General features: G+C 38.2%; 1 protein-coding gene across 1 annotated transcript in view; it reads left to right on the forward strand.

The window, feature by feature from the left end:
• rngtt (RNA guanylyltransferase and 5'-phosphatase) overlaps positions 1–13,818 on the forward strand; it is an 87,491-nt gene that overhangs the window by 47,790 nt on the left and 25,883 nt on the right. The window contains exon 12 of the mRNA XM_080048379.1: positions 7,784–7,852. Coding sequence (XP_079904505.1) covers positions 7,784–7,852 — 69 coding nt within the window. The remainder of the gene's footprint in view (positions 1–7,783; positions 7,853–13,818) is intronic.

Genomic DNA, 13,818 nt, shown 5'->3' on the forward strand with positions numbered 1-13,818 from the left:
ACAGCCAAATGGAACGGATATTTATTTTTTAGATAAGCATTTAATATATTTGGCAAAAAAAAAAAAACGTTTTTCTGCTGGTCCCCTCTGAAACAGTACAAGGCTGACTTCTGCTACAGCGGCATCTTTTCCGACCCCTTAAAATGACTGTGCCGACAGCCATCTCCATAAGGTTACAGACTAACTATGCATAAGTAACTCATACAACCCCACTTCAAGAAAACTAAACTATCCCTTTAAAGTAAAAGTGCACTTCTTCTTATTTTAGCAGATACAAACACATACTGGAGGATAAAGTGAATATCTGTACAAACAGCATTTCAGGTTAAAGTGCTCTTTTCCCAGCGTAGCACTTGGCTGCCTAAAACCTGAGAGCTGACATTACCAGGACACACGCTATTGACTTCTGTGGTGCCCTTCGGACTGGAAAACGTCACAGACAAATATGATTTTTAGCCTTTTTCCATTTTCCATTTTCCCGAAAGTACAGGCTGACAACCCTTCAAGCTGCTGTCCCTTGACAAAATGAAACATTTGGACATATCATGCTTTAAAAGTTTCTGTTCCAAGTGGAACTTTGACTCTAGGCTAACCAAGTATGAAAGTTTATAATATTGTTTTCAGATTTGCTATAAAAAAATATTTTATAAAACTTGTATAATATCATCCTCATTGTGACAGGGGACAATAACCTTAGCTAATTTGCAGCCAATGAACCATCATTGTTTCATTAAAGTTTGTGGTCAGAGGGTTTTAAAAAATTCCTTTTTTAATGACGTAGTCTGATTATGTTTACAATGGTGACACACTTCTACTTGATGCTGTTTAAATGAGGGGATCCTGATTTACAACAACAGTAGTACTGTACAAGTTGGCACTAAATAGATTTCTAAAAAGTCAGTGTGATTGCACTGAATCTAATTTTGTATACAGAACCAAACCACTGCACTCCTCCATCTAAGCACAGATATAAGGTAAGTGTTGACTTTCCTTCATAGAATCAGATACAGTGTATAGATGCGGTAGGGCAGGTTAAGAAATCTGTGTCGGTGACAAGTTCATTACTTACATTACAAAGGCTATGGAAACCAAGGGGGCCACCGTAGCTAACAACATGCCAGTTAACAGAGCCTAGGCTGTGTATTAAACTGGATTTTTCAGCAGACACACAGTACGGAGAGGTAGCTTAATGTGACTTTTAATGTAAAATGTTAGGTTATTTGCTGTATCAATTGAAAATGCCCAACACTCCTTTGTTGTAGTTTATCGATTTTAAGGATTTGCCTCTCTTTGAGATATGAACTGTTGGTCAGATAAAACACCATTGTATTAATTGTATGTCTTTTTTAATAAACTCTAAGATTAAACAATTGATTGATAATGAATATAATAGTGCAGTTGCAATGTTTTGATACAGTAAAGTATAAAAACACAGTTTTAGCTAAAATTATTTGTGCTTCATACTCAGCTAAATCTACTAGTGTGTATATATATATAAAACTATTATTTCTTCTCTCCCGGAGTCAAGGCCATTATGCGTCCAACAGACTTGCACTACTCAAAAAAAAAATCGTCTCTGCAAAATGACTTATTATAGTATGGGTTATTTGTTTGACATTACTCTAATTATCGTCCATTTGATTATTTTGTCCCACCAACATCTTCCCAGTGAAGAGTGTCCTTATATGTTATCAGCTTTACAGTATTGTTAGTAAAGTAATAACCTAGGTTGGCTTGAAACTATGTAAAGTCAGTTGGTACTTGCTTGTGGCTAGGAGATATAGAAATTAATTAACATGAAACTAAACTTGAAATAACACAATCAAAACTGACGGGTAAGCTCCCGCTGTGTCCCTTGGCCTCATTGCATATTACGAATTTCAATGCAATAATGTCTTTCTTCATCTTGCAATAACTAACTTTTTCAGATTTCACAGTAGGGGATGTTAATTAATGTTTGCCACTAATCAAGTCCCCTGTCTAATACTCAGGGTTTTTCTTTGTACCAGAAGTCAAACTCATGCTGTGCCTTTCTTATTACCCTTGCATGTTTAAGTCTTATGCAATTTAGTTATTCGTTTAATCTTCAACGTGTTGATGTCACAATTAATGAATGCATACAATTTTCATTAAAACGACAAGAATCCATCAAAAGATAAGATTCTGTAACTTCTCCAGACTGCATAACCTTTCTTGACTTCAGGCCAGTCAGTGTTTTAGCAAACTCTGATGTGGACTTTTTGTTTTAGATAGTAAACTGCACACGGGCTTTAGTAGCCCATCCACATTAGGCTTTAAAAATGGGGCCCCGAGCGACAGCCCTGTGGTCTGACTGGAATATCAATCCAACCTTTGATTCAGGCCCTGCTTTTAAAACCACCATAGAGCAATGGGGATAAGCAGAAAGCAGGGAAAATGCTTCGGAAATAGAAAGTGCATATTATCGAGTCCAGGTGGGCTGAGGAACCGCTGGTGATTTTATTTTTTTCATTGATTTGCACACATCCATTCAAATACAAAACAATACACCATGAAACACAACAAATACATATTTCACATGGAAAGAGAAAAGAGTGTGTACTGGAGAGGTCAGACACCCGAGGGGAGCTTAGGGAAACCTCACCAGGTCACTAAAACCCCATTATGATAAAAATTACAATAAAAAATTATCAATTCAACTCATTTTTTTGTAAATAAATATATAACAATAAAAAATTAGACATCAGGACTTACAATTGCAAATTAAAGGAGGAAATAATAAGAAAAGCTGAAATAATAAGAAAAGCTCTTACATAATTTCAATAATTGCCATAGACTTGACCACCTAATTATCCACTGAGCACAGTTTTTATTTAGTTTCCTTTTCCAGGCAGGTAGGGAGGATGAGCCGAATCATTGCTTTGTTAATGAAAGCTAGGTGCATTGACCAGATTGCATATGCATATTAATAGACTGTTAGGTTTAGGAATATTGTATGATATGATATGTATGTATGTATGATACAATTATTGTTAATTTTGTTCAATTTCATTTTCATTCATTCATTTGGTGTCGTAATTTGTACCTTATTACTGTATTTATACAAAGACATTAGGGATCATGGGCAAACCCAACTGGCTCTTGGTTTGCCATCACCTTGGTGTTACCCCCTGGATTGCACCTTGAGTAGTACAAACCTATTTTACATTCCATCCCTTTCTTCTCATTTGTGCTTTTGAGCAATGAAATGTCCTTCACACTACACACCATACACACTTGTTATTCGGCACTACACAAGGACATGATTCAAAACACGGCAGGGTCTGACATTCTCTGGAGAAAGAAATCCAGTTAAATTTATTTAAAAGTTAGGACTGACAACACAGTGCAGAGTTAGGAACCATTGTCCACACAAATGCCTTGGAAAAATTGTGTGTAAACCATATATTTGCTCAAATTTAAAAACAAATGGCATAAGTAATCAGCCACTGAAAATCTTTGGATATTGGCATGTTGGTGCATTTTCACTTATTGATCTAATAAAGTGAGATTACGACAACTACAGTTGAATGGAAAGCAAGTGTGTCTTCTATCTGATTAACTAGTAAGAAATAAGCCTTGTGCTTTCTGGCAGACTACATACTGTAAGAGCGAAGGTCAATTGCTTACTGCATGTCATGTTGGATCACCAAGCCAGAAATCCTTTAATATTGGGTTCTTTTGTGAACTGAGCCAAAACATGAAACACTGGATAGGGAAAATGGTCTGAATTCCATCACCCTGACATTTACTCTTGAGGGATAAAGACATTGCTCGGCATGTTGGCGGTCCATGCGTCTCACCAAGCGCTTGGATTGTCCCGTAGCAATGGAAGCTTGATCTCTTAATGGGCCTGTGCTGTTCACCTCCGCCTACAAACCCTACTGTACCAGATCCCACTTTGTGTTCCCTTCCTAAAGAGGTTTACAATAAAAGCAAGATATCTGCCATCATCCCCTCCCTGCCTTATCGCTCCAAGGAACTTCCTTACTGTAGGAGGATGTGTGAGTGGAAGTCTTCATTCTGCTCGTCTCTCCATCCAAGGTTCACTGTGCTCGATGAAGGTGGTGGGTGGGTGTGCAAAGATGGCAGGAGAACTGAAATGGAACTCCCAGATCTCCCCGCCCACACGCCTCTCCCTCATAAAGGCACCAGTTCTTTTTAGTCTGGCTATCTGCCTTCTACATGTCAGCACGATTGTCAAGCTTTGTGTGATCTGCTGTGACTCATTCATCGTTTCTGGAGAGCACTGATGTTGTTCTGCTTTCTTTGCAGATAAAGGCCTGAGAAGGAACCGTTTTCAGTTGCGTTAGATGCAGCCTCCTCTAAGGGCACGATGACTTTGCTTACTTCCCTGAAGCGCTCCTTTTGAGCAAATAGTGATGTTTGGCATCAAAGTATTTTTGTTCATATCTAAAAACATCCAGTGGTATAAAACATATTACAGGAAAAAGGGATTTTTTTTCTCGTCTGGTAGAGCCAGAGCTCTGCTGCTAGAGAGCTGTGGTCCACAAGGGTTTCACCAAACCTGCTGTAGCTTGTATTTGCTAGAGAGAGCCCAAGTGAGACCGCCATGCCCGGTGTTCAAGCAGCAAGAAAGCAATTCACAAGAGACATCTCAGCCACCTGTTTTATGTGCATTTATTAATTCAGTGAAAACAATGTAAAAGAGTGCCATGGAAATTATTTAGTAAATCAAGACATAAATAACACATGTTACATGTATCGCTCAAGCTTCCGCTGCACTGAAAAGACAGAAGAGTATAGTGGCAGACAAAAGATCAGAGATGTGTTGATAAATGAGTGGACAATATTATGTGGGAAACACATGAATGCATTATTCCCATCACCTTTTCAACATGACTGTTCTTCGTTAACGTCTGTAATAATAACTGCTGTAATGGGCTAATGTGCCTTAGACAATGGAAACATTTTCACGTTTATTTTTTCTGTAAAGACAGATGGAAGAGAGGAGCGATGATTGGTTGCATTGAATTGGGAAAGCTGTTGTGGAACCAAAGCTAGCCCTGGATTTTTTTTAATTTTTTAACCTCACGTCTCTCCGTCTCTATAGATTTCACCTAATAATTTAGACATTTTTGTGTTTACACCATTATCTTTGTCTCTTCATTTATTGAAAAATATGGATACATGTCTTACTTTTGCAGCCAATACTATCTATTTTACAGAAACATACTCTAGGCTCACTTCAAAGAGATTTTTTGAGAAAGGAAAAGTGTGGCTTATGGATGGTCGTCCATGAGCAGCTGAAATTGACCAATTTTGTCTAATGCTGGACAAAATACACGGTTCAAAGGCGCATAGCTCACAGGGGAGATTCTCTATTACAAGCCTGCCGTGCTGCTGTTTGTGAGATGGTTCACCAGCCTTTCATTAAGAACACAGTCATGTTATGTCACACCCTTTTTTTTAGTAGTTGTATGATTGAGGTTATAATTTGATTTGTATCCAAGCAGGACCAGAACAGACAATCACAATCTGTCATCTCCTGCATAGTAAATGTGTCTTGGCTCTGTTGACTGTTGACGGTCCACATTCCTTCTGAACACTTGCTATCTCCTTGTCAACAGCCACTCACAATGTTGGTGCCGGGGAATTGAGAAAGCAGGCATTTTTCAATAAAAATGTAATCACTTCCTTTTATTGTCTCCGTTCAGACAGGAGAGGACTCACACTATGTTTTAAAAGGCCACTCTGAGCACAATATAGTTGTTTTTGTTTTACCTTTCAATACCTGCTTTTATGGCTAAAATGCATTGCGCTCTGCTCTAGGGTAAGCTTGAATGATACCTGATATCCACTGCAGTGTCCTAATGCATTAGCTCTTTATTGATCAAGGCCATTTCCTGCCCGCCTAAACATATTTATGCTTAGCAAAAGATCAGCTGATACTCACATTCACACAGAAGATTGCATAAAACAACCTCCTCCTCTGACATAACATCACAAATTAATGATGAAGTTCCTATGACTGCCTGTGACTCTAACTTCTCATTTTATGCAAATTTTTCAAAAGTACGTCAAAGATAATTCACTATTTTTCTTGTGCAGACATTTCTATAATGAAAAAAATTAAAACACTAGAGATGAGAGGAACTGCAGAGCTGGGTGATATGTCTCTTTGGGTTCTTCACTAAGAATAACACCTTTCCCATTGCTCATAGTCATTCCTTTTTATTATTCATATATAAGTATTAGTTATTGCAGCTTATTAGCAATGGATGATCAACAGTTTTTGTGTTGAATCTGCTACCATCGTCTTCCCTTTTCAAAAGCAGACGGATTCTTCTCTTGGTACTTATACGCAGTCATATATAAGATTTGGCGTTTGGTATTGCATTACAGTCGAACTCTTTTCAAAGTGTATGATACGTTTTTTAATTGATATCCCCACTTTTCCAAGCAGCAGCAGGTTTCTCTTCATGCCACCGCACTATGGAAAATACACATTGCTCATAGATTCATCTCAAAGAAAACGCATCATATTAGATTTTATGCAGCGTTTAATTTTTTTGTTGAATTACCATGCTGATGATTTGAAGTCCTTGCATTTTTGTTCCATGCCTTTTCAAATCTCGCTGAACCCCAGGCTCTCCTCTTCACATTGTCTCGTCCTTGTCGATCAAAAGCCTCAGATTCTTCACATCCATATATGACTGCAGAGAATACTTCACATTGTACTAATTTGCTTCTCTGCTCTGAAACTGTTTGGAATTCAACCTTGATACTCATTCCGGGCTCACATAGTTCTACCATTCAGCCTCACTGAATATGCTATATATTTTTGTTGATGTTCTGTGTTAATTTTCACACTGTTGTATTTTGTATGCTTCCATTTCTCGTCATACAAAAGCAAGTACAAGAGGTCACATAACATAACATGTCCGCAGACAGTGTGTTCGAAATGTATTTTAGGGCTTCTAATATCCTCGCTGCAGTTGCCATGGCTGTGGATGAGTTTTATGAAGCAGAAAATGTACTTCTGCCTCATCTCCTGGGCCGCTCCACTTGTGGGCTGTGGTGCCGCAGGTTTCTTTAGCAACAGCTGTGGTGCTAAAGTGTTGATGGAAGAGGCCAAAATCCACTCTTTCCAGTCATGGAGACCTTGATGATGTGTTGCTATTCTTGTACTCAGCCTGGCCTGTCAAGTTAAAGATATCGATTCTCCCAGTCATGATTTGTCAATACAACAAAGTGGTGCTCAGTTTCAGGGCGAGATGGACGATAACAAGGTGACTTTAGGCTTGTAACTCTGCAGGATTTGTAAGAGTGTAAGCCTTCAAGAAACCTAATGCCTTTCCTAGTTTAAGGCACTAATGTTGACGGGCTCTATAGCTGTATTGACTTTTACAAAATCAATGTTTTTTACTTATTTTCTTAAAATACAGAAATGAAGAAGGAGGATGTAACTCTCACCGGTGTTAATGGCTTTTGTTATATTTTTCTGGGCTTTTTTTTAAGAGCTTTATTTAATATCTGTTTAGTCAGTTTTGTTGGATTTTGCACTTGTTTATGGTGAGGAATGGGGGTAGGATTTGACAAGCCAAGGCTTCTTCCCATCCCTCTTTCGAACAGGTCTTGTGTGTGTATTACATTGAAAATTCTTTTAATTCATAGTTTTCCTTTTTGTTATTCTTTCATTCATTGGTTTTAATTGTTTGAAAAAAAAAATCTCATACATTCATCATTGTTGCTTGACTGAAACTGTTTGTCCTTATTTTCTTCCTGTCTTTCTATTCTTCAGCTCCTGGAAGGCAGCTTCACGTCCCAGGTCAGCCACGAAGTCGACGGGCTTATCTTCCAGCCATGCGGGGTAAGCCTCTATCAGTGTTTGACAGTCTGTCATTTCTAAAAGCCCAAGCCTCTTGTTGCCTCAGGTTGATTGTCAAGCACAACTTTTTCCCCTTTTTCGCTGAGCTCCTGCATATGAATCAGGACAGCTTGTCACTACAGCTCTGTGCATCAGTTGTGCCCCCTGGTAGTGTGAAGGAAACTACTCTCTCCTACATGTTTTCACACAAACACTGACCTCTCTGTCAGAGGGAAAACCTACACACAAGGCATTTGGTGTTATGACGGAAAAGGCCATAGATTAAACACTCAATCAATGTTTATCTGTGGCAGTTATACCGTTCCTCTGTTATTCTCCTGGGATGGTCTCTAGAGCCCTTATTCTGTTGTGTGACATATGAAGCATCTTGTCACACAACGTTAATGCGGGGATGCGACAGCCAGGTATTTTGAGATACAGTCCCGGAACAGTGAGGCCAATTCCTTTATTTTTGCTGTAGACTGGAAACATTTGGGTTTGACACCAAAATATGAATATGAGACAATAGATCAACATTTAAGCTTTCATTTCCAGGTATTTACATCTTGATCTGATACACAACTGAGAAGATAGAATTTTTTGTAAAGGAACACCACATTTTTAGGTGAGCAAAAGTATTGTAACAGATAGACTTAAAGTAAATTAAAGTGAATAAGACTTAATATTTTGTTCCAAATCCTTCGCCTGCAATAACTGCATCAAGCCTGTGACCCATTGACATAACAAAACTTTTGCATTCTTCTTTTGTGACGCTTTTCCAGGCCTTTACCGCAGTTGCTGTTTGTTTTGTGGGGTTACTCCCTTCGGTCTCCTCTTTAGCAGGTAAAATGCATGCTCTATAGCAGTGGTTTTCAAACTGTGGGGGGGTTATGGCAGGGGGGGCACAGATGAATATGTGAGAAAAAAAAAACTTTGAGTTTGTGTTTTTTATATTAACATCACTGCATAGCTGGACAAGAGTTCTTCTGCTTCGTTCCTCTCACTGCATTTAAATGCATTCACTATATTACAGAGAAATAGCACCAAGCCCAACCCAGAGGACCCTGCATACATTTTTTTATTTTAAATTCATATTTTTATGGAAAATCCATGTGTCTTTCTTCAATAGCTTCTAATTCGTCCGACCCAGTGTCTCCAAATTATTTGTTCACACAAAATTCCTCATATTAAGCCTCTTAATTTTCCTCTCAAAGTGCACCAGATTCATGCATTTCACTTTAAAAAGGTGAAAAAAATCTCCCGGGGGGGCCCCCTTAGGAGGGTCTGGTTCTCTGCTGGCTACTATTTTCCCCCAGCAGGACATAGGAGCCACTAACGAAAAAACACTGGGTGTGTGAATGACATTGACATTTGCACACTCAGTCCATGCTTAACGGAAGCAGGATTAAAACACTGGATTAAGATGTTCAAATGTATTATAAAAAAACAAAACAAAAACATACTTAGATAAAGATGTTCAAATGTATTAAAAAACTTGTTCAAAAACGCACAAAAATGTTTAGAATGTTTTAAAAAAAATGTTTACATTTGTAAAATAATTAAAATATCTTTCAAAACACACAGGGATTTAGAACTTTTTTTGGGGGGGGCTCAGCTGAAATTTGTTCTCTGAGGGGGGGCTCACTCTCTCACACTTTGAAAACCCCTGCTCTATAGGGTTTAAGTCTGGAGATTGACTTGGCCTGTCTAAAACTTTCCATTTCTTGCCCCTGATGAACTCCTTTGTTGTTTTTACAGTTTTTTGGGGTCATTACCTTGCTGCGTGATGAAGGATCTTCCAAACAGTTTGGTTGCACCTTTCTTTAAATTGGCAGACAGAATGTTTCTGTAGACTTCTGAGTTAATTTTGCTGCTGCCATCATGTGTTACTGTGTTGTTGTCAAGATAAACCTTTACCAAAGTGATGAAAATGCTAAAGTTTGGAGAAAGAAAGGATCTGCTCATGACCCCAAGCATACAAGCTCATCTGTGAAACACGGTGGAGGCAATGTCATGGCTTGGGCTTGCATGGCTTCTTCTCGGATGGGCTCATCTTCATTGATGATGTAACACATGATGGCAACAGCTAAATGAACTCAGAAGTTTACACAAACATTTTGTCTGCCAATTTAAAGAAAGATGCAGCCAAACTGATTGGAAGATCCTTCATAATACAGCAAGATAATGACCCAAAACATACGGCAAAAACAACAAAGGAGTTAATCAGGGTCAAGAAATGGAAGGTTTTAGACTGGTCAAATCAATCTCCAGACTTAAACCCTATAGAGCAAGCATTTTACCTGCTAAAGAGGAGACTGAAGAGAGTACACAAACAGCAACTGAATGAGGCTGCGGTGAAAGCCTGGAAAAGGATCAAAAAGGAAAGTTGTGATGTCAATGGGTCACAGGCTTGGTGCAGTTATTGTAAGCGAATGCTTTGCAACAAAATATTAAGTCTTATTCACTTTAATTTATTTTAAGTCTATCTGTTCCAATACTTTTGCTCACCTAAAAATGTGGTGTTCCTTTACAAATAATGATATCTTCTCAGTTGTGTGTCAGATCCAGATGTGAATACCTGGAAATGAAAGCTGAAATGTTGATCTATTGTCTCATATTTATATTTTGGTGTCAACCCCAAATGTTTCCAGTCTACAGCAAAAATAAAGGAATTGGCCTCACCGTTCCGATACTTATGGAGGGGACTGTATATTACATAAACCTTCAGGTAGCTATAGTGCATACTGAGTCTAATGCTGCTTAAAGAATGTATCAGCATCCTCCGCCTGTTAAGGAAACCGGTATTTTATTGAGTATCTCATTTCCATTGACTCCTCTCTTTAATAGATGTATGCGAGTATACTAATAGAGGTCATAAGAAGGTTGTATTTTTAATTAAATCTGCAAGCAATTCTAAAATAATAAGGAGGATGATGATTCATCCAACCCAGAGCTGCTCTTTTCTTATTTCTGGGATATGTTGAACATCTGGTAAGCCAATGGTAAATAATCAACAGGGTAATCAAGTGCCTAATCACAGATGTTAACACACGGATATAATGACACCTTTTTTGGTGATTGTGGCATAAGTGCAACATGTCTCCTGATTTACAGATAGCTAAGCAGGGATTGTTTATTTGATATGGTGATTTGAAAGTCACTGCTGATGTTTTCTCCTTTGCTTAGTTTTTCCCCAGTCATCAATGATGAAAACCAAGATAAAAAAAAAAAAGCATAGATTTTACGTAACCAATTTTTATGGGGAGAAATAGCAGGTTGAATTGCAATCATGTAAGAATTACATTCAAAGGAGTAACATATGGATGCTGCGCTTCTCTGAGCATAGCTGCATGTAATGTATTGATTTCATATTGATTATGTAGATTGGCAGCTCAGTTACGATCAATACATGAAGGTAAAGAGATATGGCTCTCTCAGCTTTCCTTGGATCAATAAAGTGAAATAGAAATGTATAGGGAAGGGATTACACATGACCTCAACACAACACAAGTTCCTTATACATTTTTGATGGCGACGGTTGGATTTGAATTTGTTCAGATTTTAAAGCAAAATAATAGTATATTCTGATTCAATCAAAAACCAAACATATTCCCTCTTGTTGTTTTTCATTTTAGGTTTTTGCTCATCCCTCTGATTTGTTTAGTTGCTATCATACAATAATAACTGTGGTTACGGCCATCAGGCAGCAACTGTTCTCAGGGGAGCTGGCAATGAAATTTGCAGGTGGAATGTTTACACAGCTGCACTCTCTCTCCACCACAACATGTGATGGTGTGAATATCTAAACCGACCTCTCCGTGAGGCTGGTTAGTCAGTGCCTCACTGTCATGATCAATATTGAAACATAAATATCATATTTTTTGCAGGTGCTTGCAACTCCTTCCCCATTTCTGTTATTAATATATAAGCGATTTTCTTTATTGTTTATGAAAAAGTTATTGAGTGCACCGTATCTATCTCCCAGAGAAGGGGGGATTCTAATAAGATTTGGTCATATATATAGTCTAAAGCTGATTTCTCATTTGTAAATCTGTTGGGGAATATTGTATTGCAATGTATGCAATTCATTTTGTCAAAAAAGGGTGTCAAAATGTGGCTCCTTTTCAGTTGCTAATTATGTCAGAGATGCTTTACAGAATATTTTTATGAGATTGTATTGAATTTAGAAATGACACACAATCCTGAAAACCAGATGGTTTTGGATTTAGGGCATAGAGGTCACAGCTCTGAGTGCAGCCAGCTATTCATTTAGGGTCTTCTGGTCCTCTGTAACCTCATTGGTAGCGATGTTGCCTGAAAAGGCTGTTGAAATCACTGCTGTGGACCCCTGGATGTTAGGATGCGTGTGGCATTTATTGAACCATGCTTCGGAAACTGAAACAACATCATCCATATTCCAGTCATGGATACACTGTTGTGTGATTTGTTTTGCCAGGTGCTCTTTGCAATTTTGAAATAATTGCTGTCCAACAAGCAGGAATAGAATGTGGAAATGCTCTGTTAATAAAAGACGGATCACAGCGACAGGTCATCTTTCATTTGGTTGGCACGTTTCTTTTCTCACCACCTCTGTACATAATTCACGCCTTTCTGAAATGAATGGAAGTTTCTTTCAACAGCCTTGTCTACGATATACGGTTCGCTTTTCAAAATGACCACCATAGACAGATTTTCATTGTGTCCCATTAAAGCTTCTGTCTTTGCTAAGTTGGATTTGGCGATCTGTGATTAGTTCAACATTGGTTCAGCAGTTTCATGAATATGACAGAAGGAAAATCTCTTCAAACTTGATTGGTCAGCAGCTGGGTTCATGTCTGCACAAACACTCAAACAAATGGGTCGGGTAGGAAAAGCTGGCAAGTCTAATGTGACTAAATAATGATGCCAATAGTCAGCCATCTGATGTGAACTTACCAAAGATCCAACGGTGTCTGGCTTTAATGTTGTATTACAGCACATTATACAATTTAACCGGGGGGGTTGGTTTTATGCCCCTGTAATCCAAATCCACAAAATCCCTCTTATTATGTCATTTGAGTTAGTTGCATGATAGTAATTATCTGAAAAGAGTTAGGCATATCTGTATCATCCAAATTAAAGACTGCCATTCAAGTTTGATAAACTTTACAGAAATTCAGTTAAGATGAGGCCGGCTGTGCTCTAGTTCTTATGACAACATAGGTATTTTGAAACAATCACAGCAGTTCTCTGCCCGAACAATCTATACAAACAATGACTGTTGCCATGGAGACTGTTTGACCATGCCCACACACAGTCCTGTCAAACGGTCTTCTAGAAAATAAGCAGTTTTTGAACTAAGTTTTATAATATGTATCTTTTTTTTTGTAAAATTATATTAGGCCCCCAAGTTTGTTATCATATATTAAATTGTGCTATTTTAAACCAGGTTTCCAGAGGCTTTGAGAATTATAGACAAACCAAATAGACAGGATTTGTTTGTAGTATTTTAACAGTAATAACATACACTAGATAGGATTTATTCACATGAGTCTATATGCACTTTACTCAGAACAGAGTAGCAGAGACTGGTAGAACATCCACATCCCGGTGATGACAGGGTGACAGACACACACCACTAACACCAGAACGTGTGTAATCCAAATGTCTTGCGCCTGCTGTTTGTAGGTGTGTGTGAAAATAGTATGTGCTAATGACTGTTACTTTGTCGTTGCCCTCCATAGCGTCCTCTTCTCTTAATTTTTTAATTGTGAGAGTCCCTTGTGGCAATGTTTAGATTTGGTCCACATGTCGTCATAATGGAAAACAATAGAAAGTCTTTAGACTTCTCCTTGTTCACCCACACATTCAGTAATAGTAGGAAGCCTAACCTAATGTTGAAGGAGATGGTGTGATATGAATACCTACACCAAAATAGCAGTTCTACAGCACAAATAGTAAACAGCACTGAAATACTAGTATTTTGCCAG

The sequence above is a fragment of the Ammodytes marinus genome (genome assembly GCF_949987685.1).
Source record: "Ammodytes marinus genome assembly, chromosome: 19".
Classification (NCBI taxonomy): domain Eukaryota; kingdom Metazoa; phylum Chordata; class Actinopteri; order Uranoscopiformes; family Ammodytidae; genus Ammodytes; species Ammodytes marinus.